This window comes from Coturnix japonica, chromosome W (assembly GCF_054131305.1).
Source record: "Coturnix japonica strain WE chromosome W, WE-NBRP24, whole genome shotgun sequence".
In the NCBI taxonomy this organism is placed as follows: domain Eukaryota; kingdom Metazoa; phylum Chordata; class Aves; order Galliformes; family Phasianidae; genus Coturnix; species Coturnix japonica.
The window spans coordinates 31318373-31332523 of record NC_140701.1 but is presented as its reverse complement, the minus strand read 5'-3'; the positions used below and the strand labels follow the sequence as shown (position 1 = coordinate 31332523).

At 55.0% G+C, this 14151-nt stretch overlaps 1 protein-coding gene across 1 annotated transcript; it reads right to left on the bottom strand.

The window, feature by feature from the left end:
- Window positions 1-10398: 10398 nt before the first annotated feature.
- Window positions 10399-12959, bottom strand: LOC146754688 (uncharacterized). The gene is made up of 3 exons (XM_085527833.1): window positions 12665-12959; window positions 11584-11639; window positions 10399-10736 (listed from the first exon to the last, which is right to left on the bottom strand). The coding sequence occupies exons 1-3, from the start codon at window positions 12942-12944 to the stop codon at window positions 10575-10577; spliced, it is 498 nt and encodes a 165-aa protein (XP_085383959.1). The 5' UTR covers window positions 12945-12959; the 3' UTR covers window positions 10399-10574.
- Window positions 12960-14151: the final 1192 nt, after the last annotated feature.

Sequence of the window (14151 nt, the reverse complement as noted above, 5' to 3'; positions counted from 1 at the left end):
ACGTTTCCACAGGCTCCGCGCTGCTACGAGCACAGAGCGATTTTAAACCCAAACTAAACCACCTCCGTTTGCGCTTATTTCACTCTCTTATTAAGACCCTGCTTAACCACTCGAGCGGCAAACGGTGGCTCACCATCCTTCACTTATGGCCAAATATCGCCTTCCTATCCTACTTTCGACCAAGGCATTTTCAAAGAACCTGGGGATATCCCGACGGAGCCCGTGTTAACTCTCCGTCCTCGGGAACAGCAAGTACTCAGGCGAAAGAACGTTTTGCATTAGCCCGGTGAGGCTGGCTCTACGTCAGACACTTCCGCATCGAGGCAAACGTTATCGCCTCCGACACGTGAATACCACCGACCGGTAGGAAACGGTCAACTAATTCTAACGAAACGAGCACGACTAGCAGCGCCAAACGGATAGATATGGCGCGCGGGGAGCGCCCGCGGTTGCCACCAAGCGCTTCAGCGTCACAGACCCGGCCTCGACGCACGCGCACACACCACACGGTGGCGCTGGGAAGCCAGGAGAGCCACACGGCACCAGCAACCCAGTATGCGCCACGGCAGCCCCGTGGCAGCGAAGGAGCGCGGGGTTTTAGAGGAGGCGCTGCAGTAGCCAGCATCACCAGCCAGAAAGGCCCGCCCGCACGCCCACCCCGCGGCAAGGTCGCCGCTCGCCCCGCCGCACTCGCCGGCACCGCAACGGGCGCTCGTTCCAGAGGGCCTGCGAGCGCGCTAGGGTGGGGGACGGGTGGGAAGGGAGGGCAAGGGAAGAATCGCACAACGCACAGCAAAGCCCCGGCTACCTCCCCGTCCGCAGCGGCTCCTCCTCGCGGATAACGCTGGCGGAGAACTCCTGGCGGGCGACTTTTCCCATGAGAGCGGCGCCACCGAGCCAGGCGGCCGGCGACCTAACGATCCCGCCGGCCATGACGGCGTCCTCTCGCTACAACACACCCTCAGCCCCGAACCTCCCCCGCTCGGCTCGGCTCGGCTCGGATAGGATAGGATAGGATCGGCTCGGCTTGGCTCGGATAGGATAGGATCGGCTCGGCTCGGCCCGTCCCTCGGCGGCGCGCATTGGGCCGACGGAGAGCGGCCGGCCGTTCGCGCGCCTCTGTTGGCTGTCTCGCCTGCCCTTTACGCTTGTCCCCGCCCTGTTGGCGGCTCCGCTCCCGTCGGCCCGCTGCTTATCCGGGCACAGGGACTTGGCGCGCGCCTCCGGACGCGCGGGGATGCGACCCGGGGGAGCGGGTGGGCGCGTCCGCGAGGGGAATCTGTGCCCGCTAGTGCAGCGCCCCTGCGGCGGGGAAACGAGGCCCGCAGAACAGGCCCCAGGTGTTAGGGATTGCCCTTATCGGCTCCTCCCCAAACGCGCTGGGGGCTTTTTTGTGCCGATCTCTCCCGTCAAACGACCGTCTAGTGCCGCGGCAGGCCAGGAGTTTGCCGTCTTTGGAATAAGGGGCCTGGTAACTCGGGAAGAGTACAAGGCTGTTGCTAGGATGAGCAGGGAGAAAATTAGACAGGCAAAAGCCCAGCAAGACCTTAATCTGGCCACCGTTGTTCGAGATGATTAAAAGAATGGTTTTACAAACATATTCACAGCAAGAGGAGGGCCAAGGAGAATCTCCCTTCTTTATTCGATGCGGCGGGGAACATCACCACGGACGGGGAGGAAAAGGCTGAAGTTCTCAAGGCTTTCTCTCCTTCTGTCTTTAACAGTCAGACCAGCTATCCTCAGGGTACTCAGCCCCCTGAGCTGGAAGACGGGGCCGGGGAGCAGAATAAACGCCCCTCGATTCCCAGCGCCTTCTTTACTTCTGTCTGTTCTGACTGTTGCGCCTGTGCTGCACGGGCCGTCACTATGAGCAACCCCAGGAGAACTGGACTGTATATGTAGATATGTATATATGTATATTTGTATATGTGTGTATTTGTGTTTATGTGTATGTGTGTATATATGTAGATATCTAGGTATGTATATATGTATATATAGATGGACTCTGCAAAAACTTTGTGCGCGTTTTTCCCTTGTTGCGTTTTCCTTCTGCCTGTGATGGACCGAGAAAGAGAACCTGCACCCCCGACCCCCGCTGGCAACCAGACTCATGAAACATTGTGACACCGCTGTGGTAACGATCTCTGCACTCCTGTCACAAATGCTTGATTTCTTTTCTGTCTTTTTCTTGTTGCTTTCTTTGTCCCACCTCCCATCCTCACGCCTAGCTAACCAAAAACAATAAATTGCTTGGGCAAATATTTGGCTCCTTTCTGAGTCTTAATCTCACGCCGGGTATACGTATATAACAAACCATCTCGCTACCGACAGTTGGAGCGAGACAGATGCCCACCTACAACAAGAAGGGTCAGATGGCGGATCCGGGGAACTACAGGCCTGTCAGCCGGACCTCGGTATTCGGGGAAGGTCATGGAGCAGATCACCCGGAGTGAGATTACAGGGCGTGTGTGGGACAACCAGGGGAGCGGGCCTAGCCTGCGCGGGTTCCTTTAAGGCAAGTCCTGCTTGACCGACCCGATCTCCTTCTGTGACCAGCTGACCCGCCTAGTGGATGAGGCAAAGGCTGCGGACGTAGTCTACCTAGACTTCAGTGAAGCCTTTGACTCTGCCTCCCACGCTAGAAGGAGAGAAGCTAGCCTTTGACTCTGCCTCCCAGAGAAGATGGCAGCCCATGGCCTGGGCAGGTGTACTCCGCTGGGTAAAAACCTGGCTGGATAACCAGGCCCAGGGAGCGGTGGCGAATGGAGTTCGATCCACGTGGCGGTGGTCGCTAGCGGTGTTCCCCAGGGGGTCGGTATTTGGGCCGGTCCTGTTTAATATCTCGACTGATGATATGGACGAGGGGATTGAGCGCGCCCTCAGTAAGTCTGCAGATGGCACCATGTTGGGAGGAAGGGTTGATCTGCCTGAGGCTAGGAAGGCCCTTACACAGGCATCCTTACATAGGCTGGATCGCTGGGCTGAGGCCAATTGCAGAAGCTTCAACGAGACCAAACGCCGGGTCCCGCACTTTGGTCACAACAACCCCATGCAACGCTACAGGCTCGGGGCAGAGTGGCTGGAGAGCTGCGCGGAGGAACCGCATCTTGGGACATTGGTCAACAGCCGCCTGAACATAGTCCAGCAGCGTGCCCAGGGGGCCAAGAAGGCCAATGGCATCCTGGCTTGGATCAGAAATCGCGCAGTCAGCAGGACTAGGGAGGTGATCATCCCTCTGTACTCAGCCCTGGTGAGGCCGCACCTCGAGTATTGCGTTCAGCATGGGGCCCCTCGTTACAAGAAAGACGTTGAGGCGCTGGAGCGTGTCCAGAGGAGGGCTGCGAAGCTGGTGAAGGGACTGGAGCACAAGGCCCGTGGGAAGCGGCTGAGGGAACTGGGATTGTTTCGTCTGGAGAAGGGGAGGCTCAGGGGAGAGAGACCTTATCGCTTCTTTACAACTACCCAAAAGGTGGTTGTAGCGAGGTGGGGGGTGGGTTGGCCGCTTCTCCCACGTAACTAGCGATGGGACAAGAGGTAACGGCCTTAAGTTATGCCGGGGGGAGTTTCAGGTTGCAAATTAGGAAAAACGTAACAACTTGTTTTACTCCGCTTCTGCAAACGGTTTAATTCAGTCATTCACAGATGTTATCGTCAGTCCTGCGAACGGACCTACTGCCGACAAATCGAGATTCTTTGAGGAACGGCCACGCAAGAATTTCACTTAGCGAGTTTCAAGTATTTAATTTTTTATGCAAATATTTATTAGCATGTTGATACTCCCCCACTCCAGTAAGCCTTGCGTTCAATCGCAAATTCAACAAAGACTAAAGCAAAACCAGAGGCCTAACGAAGCATGAGAGGGGATTACTTGTAAAAGCCTTAAAGTGCCTACAGCTACCCCTCCTTCTGCTTATGGAACAGTACTCCGTTAAGGGTTTCTTGTTTTTTTTTTAAATGTTTTGTTCCTATGAAAAAAAAAAACAAAACAAAAACAAAAACGGAGAGGGACACCTGAGTCTCTAAGACAGCAGAGACGAAACAATTGCCGTCTCCAGTACCACAAAGTCTTTTCCAGTTGGGAAAGTTTCTGTGGGAGAAATTAATTGTCTACGTTGCAAAATCGGCGACTGAAAAGAAAGCGGTGGCAAAACTCCGAGACCGGTTAAGAACAGGCTGACGAGCACCGGTCAGAAATCATGCAGGTACAGTTTATTCGGCTTCGGGACAGGGCCATACAACAGATGATACCTGGAAGCTTACCTCCAAAATTATTCTTCTCTAATTCTACACTTGCTGGTTGCCGCTGCTGCTATTACGCGATCAAACCCACGCCCTTTCATTTGGAATCTGGGGGAAGATGGCAAGGCCGCAAACACACGGCACGTGCTATATTGTCTTTGGAGACGGAGACCCACCGTTTTAACTTGCAGAACCATTTCCATCAGTAAGACAAGCGAGACAGAGATGATATCCCCATGCTCCATCTTTATTGTGCAAATCCTGCTCAAAGCTTTTCATTACCCACCACAGACACCCACCAAAAACAACCATCTGTCAACGGCGGCTAGACTGACAGGCAACACGTGAAATCCATTCGGTGGCCGTCCGTACGCGTGCAGCAACTCCTGCGGTGCAAACATCTTATCCAGGAGGCTGGCCCAACTGATGGCCACCGAGAAGACAGAGACGCGCGCTGTAGTCTGAAGGGTCTGAGGTTGGGTATCTCGCAGCCATCCGGAATCCATCGGTCAGGCCCAGGTTAGCAGCACACTTCTCGCCGACAATCTTCAAACGCCCAAGAAGCTGGAGAAGGAAATAACCTTACGTAACTACGTAGCATGCCACAACACAAAAAAGAGCAGAGAGGGCAGGAAGCGAGGAAAGGCAAGCCGAGAACCATCCACACAATGCGGTTAACTGGTTCTTCCCCATTCAAGCGCTGCTCCTCAAAGTACCGCCTGTCTGCAACCATGCATTCCAAGCAAAGCTACAAAGACCGATGATGCATAATGAGGGGAGGGGCAGCTAGGGGACTTGCCATCTTGTTTTTTCTTTTTTTTCCTTCTTTTTAAATCCCCTCCCCACCCCCAGCTAAACAGTAACGAACTACAAATCAGGCCCAGAAGCCAGATCTGTCTCAGGGTTCCAGCCCCCCATTAGATCTTCGGGCAACGTAAGTCTCTCTGGCTGAAAAGAAAATCTCAACGTAGGCTTTGTGAGCCCACGCAAAAGCCATCGAACTTGACTTCTATAGCTGAAAATGAAACATTCGGCACCCCTGAGCCAGCCTCCGACCCCTTCCTCGCCTCCGACCTGCTCAAAAACCCAAGCCCTCTTCTCCGGATTAGAGCAAGTACCACCGTCCGGAAAGCATGAAAACAGGCATCGGGCCATACTTCTGACCAGCACTGCATTTTGCACTACAAGTACGCACCCAGAAATGAGCATCGCTTTCTCTCGCTACCCTTAGTCAAAACGCTCAGCTCCATTACAAGCTAGAGGCAAAAGATTACGGCAACGGGAAACCCCAAATAGCCTGCTGTGCCTCTTTGCAACATCAAGAGGAAACGAGGCAACAGGACGGAGACTACAAATTTACATCGCACTTACAGGCACCGTTTAGCGTACAGAAAGCTTCCACGGTACTTACAGGTGCGCCAGAAACTTCTGCTCCGGATAACCTGACAACGGCCTTCTCGGGAGCGGCTAGGAAAAAGCCTAGGAGCTGGCGGTGAGATATCATGGAACGCAAGGCACTGGAGGAAGAGTACATGGTTAAAGCGGGATTGGCTTTGGAGAAAGGCAATAGCCTAAGCAGATCGCTACGCCACACTGAACTCGTACCCCAAACGCAAGACAACACGGCGATGCTTCCTACGCGATCTATGAACTGGCAAAGTCCTCTCCCTTCTATGCACAAAACACGTTTCCACAGGCTCCGCGCTGCTACGAGCACAGAGCGATTTTAAACCCAAACTAAACCACCTCCGTTTGCGCTTATTTCACTCTCTTATTAAGACCCTGCTTAACCACTCGAGCGGCAAACGGTGGCTCACCATCCTTCACTTATGGCCAAATATCGCCTTCCTATCCTACTTTCGACCAAGGCATTTTCAAAGAACCTGGGGATATCCCGACGGAGCCCGTGTTAACTCTCCGTCCTCGGGAACAGCAAGTACTCAGGCGAAAGAACGTTTTGCATTAGCCCGGTGAGGCTGGCTCTACGTCAGACACTTCCGCATCGAGGCAAAGGTTATCGCCTCCGACACGTGAATACCACCGACCGGTAGGAAACGGTCAACTAATTCTAACGGAACGAGCACGACTAGCAGCGCCAAACGGATAGATATGGCGCGCGGGGAGCGCCCGCGGCTGCCACCAAGCGCTTCAGCGTCACAGACCCGGCCTCGACGCACGCGCACACACCACACGGTGGCGCTGGGAAGCCAGGAGAGCCACACGGCACCAGCAACCCAGTATGCGCCACGGCAGCCCCGTGGCAGCGAAGGAGCGCGGGGTTTTAGAGGAGGCGCTGCAGTAGCCAGCATCACCAGCCAGAAAGGCCCGCCCGCACGCCCACCCCGCGGCAAGGTCGCCGCTCGCCCCGCCGCACTCGCCGGCACCGCAACGGGCGCTCGTTCCAGAGGGCCTGCGAGCGCGCTAGGGTGGGGGACGGGTGGGAAGGGAGGGCAAGGGAAGAATCGCACAACGCACAGCAAAGCCCCGGCTACCTCCCCGTCCGCAGCGGCTCCTCCTCGCGGATAACGCTGGCGGAGAACTCCTGGCGGGCGACTTTTCCCATGAGAGCGGCGCCACCGAGCCAGGCGGCCGGCGACCTAACGATCCCGCCGGCCATGACGGCGTCCTCTCGCTACAACACACCCTCAGCCCCGAACCTCCCCCGCTCGGCTCGGCTCGGCTCGGCTCGGCTCGGATAGGATAGGATAGGATCGGCTCGGCTTGGCTCGGATAGGATAGGATCGGCTCGGCTCGGCCCGTCCCTCGGCGGCGCGCATTGGGCCGACGGAGAGCGGCCGGCCGTTCGCGCGCCTCTGTTGGCTGTCTCGCCTGCCCTTTACGCTTGTCCCCGCCCTGTTGGCGGCTCCGCTCCCGTCGGCCCGCTGCTTATCCGGGCACAGGGACTTGGCGCGCGCCTCCGGACGCGCGGGGATGCGACCCGGGGGAGCGGGTGGGCGCGTCCGCGAGGGGAATCTGTGCCCGCTAGTGCAGCGCCCCTGCGGCGGGGAAACGAGGCCCGCAGAACAGGCCCCAGGTGTTAGGGATTGCCCTTATCGGCTCCTCCCCAAACGCGCTGGGGGCTTTTTTGTGCCGATCTCTCCCGTCAAACGACCGCCTAGTGCCGCGGCAGGCCAGGAGTTTGCCGTCTTTGGAATAAGGGGCCTGGTAACTCGGGAAGAGTACAAGGCTGTTGCTAGGATGAGCAGGGAGAAAATTAGACAGGCAAAAGCCCAGCAGGACCTTAATCTGGCCACCGTTGTTCGAGATGATTAAAAGAATGGTTTTACAAACATATTCACAGCAAGAGGAGGGCCAAGGAGAATCTCCCTTCTTTATTCCATGCGGCGGGGAACATCACCACGGACGGGGAGGAAAAGGCTGAAGTTCTCAAGGCTTTCTCTCCTTCTGTCTTTAACAGTCAGACCAGCTATCCTCAGGGTACTCAGCCCCCTGAGCTGGAAGACGGGGCCGGGGAGCAGAATAAACGCCCCTCGATTCCCAGCGCCTTCTTTACTTCTGTCTGTTCTGACTGTTGCGCCTGTGCTGCACGGGCCGTCACTATGAGCAACCCCAGGAGAACTGGACTGTATATGTAGATATGTATATATGTATATTTGTATATGTGTGTATTTGTGTTTATGTGTATGTGTGTATATATGTAGATATCTAGGTATGTATATATGTATATATAGATGGACTCTGCAAAAACTTTGTGCGCGTTTTTCCCTTGTTGCGTTTTCCTTCTGCCTGTGATGGACCGAGAAAGAGAACCTGCACCCCCGACCCCCGCTGGCAACCAGACTCATGAAACATTGTGACACCGCTGTGGTAACGATCTCTGCACTCCTGTCACAAATGCTTGATTTCTTTTCTGTCTTTTTCTTGTTGCTTTCTTTGTCCCACCTCCCATCCTCACGCCTAGCTAACCAAAAACAATAAATTGCTTGGGCAAATATTTGGCTCCTTTCTGAGTCTTAATCTCACGCCGGGTATACGTATATAACAAACCATCTCGCTACCGACAGTTGGAGCGAGACAGATGCCCACCTACAACAAGAAGGGTCAGATGGCGGATCCGGGGAACTACAGGCCTGTCAGCCGGACCTCGGTATTCGGGGAAGGTCATGGAGCAGATCACCCGGAGTGAGATTACAGGGCGTGTGTGGGACAACCAGGGGAGCGGGCCTAGCCTGCGCGGGTTCCTTTAAGGCAAGTCCTGCTTGACCGACCCGATCTCCTTCTGTGACCAGCTGACCCGCCTAGTGGATGAGGCAAAGGCTGCGGACGTAGTCTACCTAGACTTCAGTGAAGCCTTTGACTCTGCCTCCCACGCTAGAAGGAGAGAAGCTAGCCTTTGACTCTGCCTCCCAGAGAAGATGGCAGCCCATGGCCTGGGCAGGTGTACTCCGCTGGGTAAAAACCTGGCTGGATAACCAGGCCCAGGGAGCGGTGGCGAATGGAGTTCGATCCACGTGGCGGTGGTCGCTAGCGGTGTTCCCCAGGGGGTCGGTATTTGGGCCGGTCCTGTTTAATATCTCGACTGATGATATGGACGAGGGGATTGAGCGCGCCCTCAGTAAGTCTGCAGATGGCACCATGTTGGGAGGAAGGGTTGATCTGCCTGAGGCTAGGAAGGCCCTTACACAGGCATCCTTACATAGGCTGGATCGCTGGGCTGAGGCCAATTGCAGAAGCTTCAACGAGACCAAACGCCGGGTCCCGCACTTTGGTCACAACAACCCCATGCAACGCTACAGGCTCGGGGCAGAGTGGCTGGAGAGCTGCGCGGAGGAACCGCATCTTGGGACATTGGTCAACAGCCGCCTGAACATAGTCCAGCAGCGTGCCCAGGGGGCCAAGAAGGCCAATGGCATCCTGGCTTGGATCAGAAATCGCGCAGTCAGCAGGACTAGGGAGGTGATCATCCCTCTGTACTCAGCCCTGGTGAGGCCGCACCTCGAGTATTGCGTTCAGCATGGGGCCCCTCGTTACAAGAAAGACGTTGAGGCGCTGGAGCGTGTCCAGAGGAGGGCTGCGAAGCTGGTGAAGGGACTGGAGCACAAGGCCCGTGGGAAGCGGCTGAGGGAACTGGGATTGTTTCGTCTGGAGAAGGGGAGGCTCAGGGGAGAGAGACCTTATCGCTTCTTTACAACTACCCAAAAGGTGGTTGTAGCGAGGTGGGGGGTGGGTTGGCCGCTTCTCCCACGTAACTAGCGATGGGACAAGAGGTAACGGCCTTAAGTTATGCCGGGGGGAGTTTCAGGTTGCAAATTAGGAAAAACGTAACAACTTGTTTTACTCCGCTTCTGCAAACGGTTTAATTCAGTCATTCACAGATGTTATCGTCAGTCCTGCGAACGGACCTACTGCCGACAAATCGAGATTCTTTGAGGAACGGCCACGCAAGAATTTCACTTAGCGAGTTTCAAGTATTTAATTTTTTATGCAAATATTTATTAGCATGTTGATACTCCCCCACTCCAGTAAGCCTTGCGTTCAATCGCAAATTCAACAAAGACTAAAGCAAAACCAGAGGCCTAACGAAGCATGAGAGGGGATTACTTGTAAAAGCCTTAAAGTGCCTACAGCTACCCCTCCTTCTGCTTATGGAACAGTACTCCGTTAAGGGTTTCTTGTTTTTTTTTTAAATGTTTTGTTCCTATGAAAAAAAAAAACAAAACAAAAACAAAAACGGAGAGGGACACCTGAGTCTCTAAGACAGCAGAGACGAAACAATTGCCGTCTCCAGTACCACAAAGTCTTTTCCAGTTGGGAAAGTTTCTGTGGGAGAAATTAATTGTCTACGTTGCAAAATCGGCGACTGAAAAGAAAGCGGTGGCAAAACTCCGAGACCGGTTAAGAACAGGCTGACGAGCACCGGTCAGAAATCATGCAGGTACAGTTTATTCGGCTTCGGGACAGGGCCATACAACAGATGATACCTGGAAGCTTACCTCCAAAATTATTCTTCTCTAATTCTACACTTGCTGGTTGCCGCTGCTGCTATTACGCGATCAAACCCACGCCCTTTCATTTGGAATCTGGGGGAAGATGGCAAGGCCGCAAACACACGGCACGTGCTATATTGTCTTTGGAGACGGAGACCCACCGTTTTAACTTGCAGAACCATTTCCATCAGTAAGACAAGCGAGACAGAGATGATATCCCCATGCTCCATCTTTATTGTGCAAATCCTGCTCAAAGCTTTTCATTACCCACCACAGACACCCACCAAAAACAACCATCTGTCAACGGCGGCTAGACTGACAGGCAACACGTGAAATCCATTCGGTGGCCGTCCGTACGCGTGCAGCAACTCCTGCGGTGCAAACATCTTATCCAGGAGGCTGGCCCAACTGATGGCCACCGAGAAGACAGAGACGCGCGCTGTAGTCTGAAGGGTCTGAGGTTGGGTATCTCGCAGCCATCCGGAATCCATCGGTCAGGCCCAGGTTAGCAGCACACTTCTCGCCGACAATCTTCAAACGCCCAAGAAGCTGGAGAAGGAAATAACCTTACGTAACTACGTAGCATGCCACAACACAAAAAAGAGCAGAGAGGGCAGGAAGCGAGGAAAGGCAAGCCGAGAACCATCCACACAATGCGGTTAACTGGTTCTTCCCCATTCAAGCGCTGCTCCTCAAAGTACCGCCTGTCTGCAACCATGCATTCCAAGCAAAGCTACAAAGACCGATGATGCATAATGAGGGGAGGGGCAGCTAGGGGACTTGCCATCTTGTTTTTTCTTTTTTTTCCTTCTTTTTAAATCCCCTCCCCACCCCCAGCTAAACAGTAACGAACTACAAATCAGGCCCAGAAGCCAGATCTGTCTCAGGGTTCCAGCCCCCCATTAGATCTTCGGGCAACGTAAGTCTCTCTGGCTGAAAAGAAAATCTCAACGTAGGCTTTGTGAGCCCACGCAAAAGCCATCGAACTTGACTTCTATAGCTGAAAATGAAACATCCGGCACCCCTGAGCCAGCCTCCGACCCCTTCCTCGCCTCCGACCTGCTCAAAAACCCAAGCCCTCTTCTCCGGATTAGAGCAAGTACCACCGTCCGGAAAGCATGAAAACAGGCATCGGGCCATACTTCTGACCAGCACTGCATTTTGCACTACAAGTACGCACCCAGAAATGAGCATCGCTTTCTCTCGCTACCCTTAGTCAAAACGCTCAGCTCCATTACAAGCTAGAGGCAAAAGATTACGGCAACGGGAAACCCCAAATAGCCTGCTGTGCCTCTTTGCAACATCAAGAGGAAACGAGGCAACAGGACGGAGACTACAAATTTACATCGCACTTACAGGCACCGTTTAGCGTACAGAAAGCTTCCACGGTACTTACAGGTGCGCCAGAAACTTCTGCTCCGGATAACCTGACAACGGCCTTCTCGGGAGCGGCTAGGAAAAAGCCTAGGAGCTGGCGGTGAGATATCATGGAACGCAAGGCACTGGAGGAAGAGTACATGGTTAAAGCGGGATTGGCTTTGGAGAAAGGCAATAGCCTAAGCAGATCGCTACGCCACACTGAACTCGTACCCCAAACGCAAGACAACACGGCGATGCTTCCTACGCGATCTATGAACTGGCAAAGTCCTCTCCCTTCTATGCACAAAACACGTTTCCACAGGCTCCGCGCTGCTACGAGCACAGAGCGATTTTAAACCCAAACTAAACCACCTCCGTTTGCGCTTATTTCACTCTCTTATTAAGACCCTGCTTAACCACTCGAGCGGCAAACGGTGGCTCACCATCCTTCACTTATGGCCAAATATCGCCTTCCTATCCTACTTTCGACCAAGGCATTTTCAAAGAACCTGGGGATATCCCGACGGAGCCCGTGTTAACTCTCCGTCCTCGGGAACAGCAAGTACTCAGGCGAAAGAACGTTTTGCATTAGCCCGGTGAGGCTGGCTCTACGTCAGACACTTCCGCATCGAGGCAAAGGTTATCGCCTCCGACACGTGAATACCACCGACCGGTAGGAAACGGTCAACTAATTCTAACGGAACGAGCACGACTAGCAGCGCCAAACGGATAGATATGGCGCGCGGGGAGCGCCCGCGGCTGCCACCAAGCGCTTCAGCGTCACAGACCCGGCCTCGACGCACGCGCACACACCACACGGTGGCGCTGGGAAGCCAGGAGAGCCACACGGCACCAGCAACCCAGTATGCGCCACGGCAGCCCCGTGGCAGCGAAGGAGCGCGGGGTTTTAGAGGAGGCGCTGCAGTAGCCAGCATCACCAGCCAGAAAGGCCCGCCCGCACGCCCACCCCGCGGCAAGGTCGCCGCTCGCCCCGCCGCACTCGCCGGCACCGCAACGGGCGCTCGTTCCAGAGGGCCTGCGAGCGCGCTAGGGTGGGGGACGGGTGGGAAGGGAGGGCAAGGGAAGAATCGCACAACGCACAGCAAAGCCCCGGCTACCTCCCCGTCCGCAGCGGCTCCTCCTCGCGGATAACGCTGGCGGAGAACTCCTGGCGGGCGACTTTTCCCATGAGAGCGGCGCCACCGAGCCAGGCGGCCGGCGACCTAACGATCCCGCCGGCCATGACGGCGTCCTCTCGCTACAACACACCCTCAGCCCCGAACCTCCCCCGCTCGGCTCGGCTCGGCTCGGCTCGGATAGGATAGGATAGGATCGGCTCGGCTTGGCTCGGATAGGATAGGATCGGCTCGGCTCGGCCCGTCCCTCGGCGGCGCGCATTGGGCCGACGGAGAGCGGCCGGCCGTTCGCGCGCCTCTGTTGGCTGTCTCGCCTGCCCTTTACGCTTGTCCCCGCCCTGTTGGCGGCTCCGCTCCCGTCGGCCCGCTGCTTATCCGGGCACAGGGACTTGGCGCGCGCCTCCGGACGCGCGGGGATGCGACCCGGGGGAGCGGGTGGGCGCGTCCGCGAGGGGAATCTGTGCCCGCTAGTGCAGCGCCCCTGCGGCGGGGAAACGAGGCCCGCAGAACAGGCCCCAGGTGTTAGGGATTGCCCTTATCGGCTCCTCCCCAAACGCGCTGGGGGCTTTTTTGTGCCGATCTCTCCCGTCAAACGACCGCCTAGTGCCGCGGCAGGCCAGGAGTTTGCCGTCTTTGGAATAAGGGGCCTGGTAACTCGGGAAGAGTACAAGGCTGTTGCTAGGATGAGCAGGGAGAAAATTAGACAGGCAAAAGCCCAGCAGGACCTTAATCTGGCCACCGTTGTTCGAGATGATTAAAAGAATGGTTTTACAAACATATTCACAGCAAGAGGAGGGCCAAGGAGAATCTCCCTTCTTTATTCGATGCGGCGGGGAACATCACCACGGACGGGGAGGAAAAGGCTGAAGTTCTCAAGGCTTTCTCTCCTTCTGTCTTTAACAGTCAGACCAGCTATCCTCAGGGTACTCAGCCCCCTGAGCTGGAAGACGGGGCCGGGGAGCAGAATAAACGCCCCTCGATTCCCAGCGCCTTCTTTACTTCTGTCTGTTCTGACTGTTGCGCCTGTGCTGCACGGGCCGTCACTATGAGCAACCCCAGGAGAACTGGACTGTATATGTAGATATGTATATATGTATATTTGTATATGTGTGTATTTGTGTTTATGTGTATGTGTGTATATATGTAGATATCTAGGTATGTATATATGTATATATAGATGGACTCTGCAAAAACTTTGTGCGCGTTTTTCCCTTGTTGCGTTTTCCTTCTGCCTGTGATGGACCGAGAAAGAGAACCTGCACCCCCGACCCCCGCTGGCAACCAGACTCATGAAACATTGTGACACCGCTGTGGTAACGATCTCTGCACTCCTGTCACAAATGCTTGATTTCTTTTCTGTCTTTTTCTTGTTGCTTTCTTTGTCCCACCTCCCATCCTCACGCCTAGCTAACCAAAAACAATAAATTGCTTGGGCAAATATTTGGCTCCTTTCTGAGTCTTAATCTCAC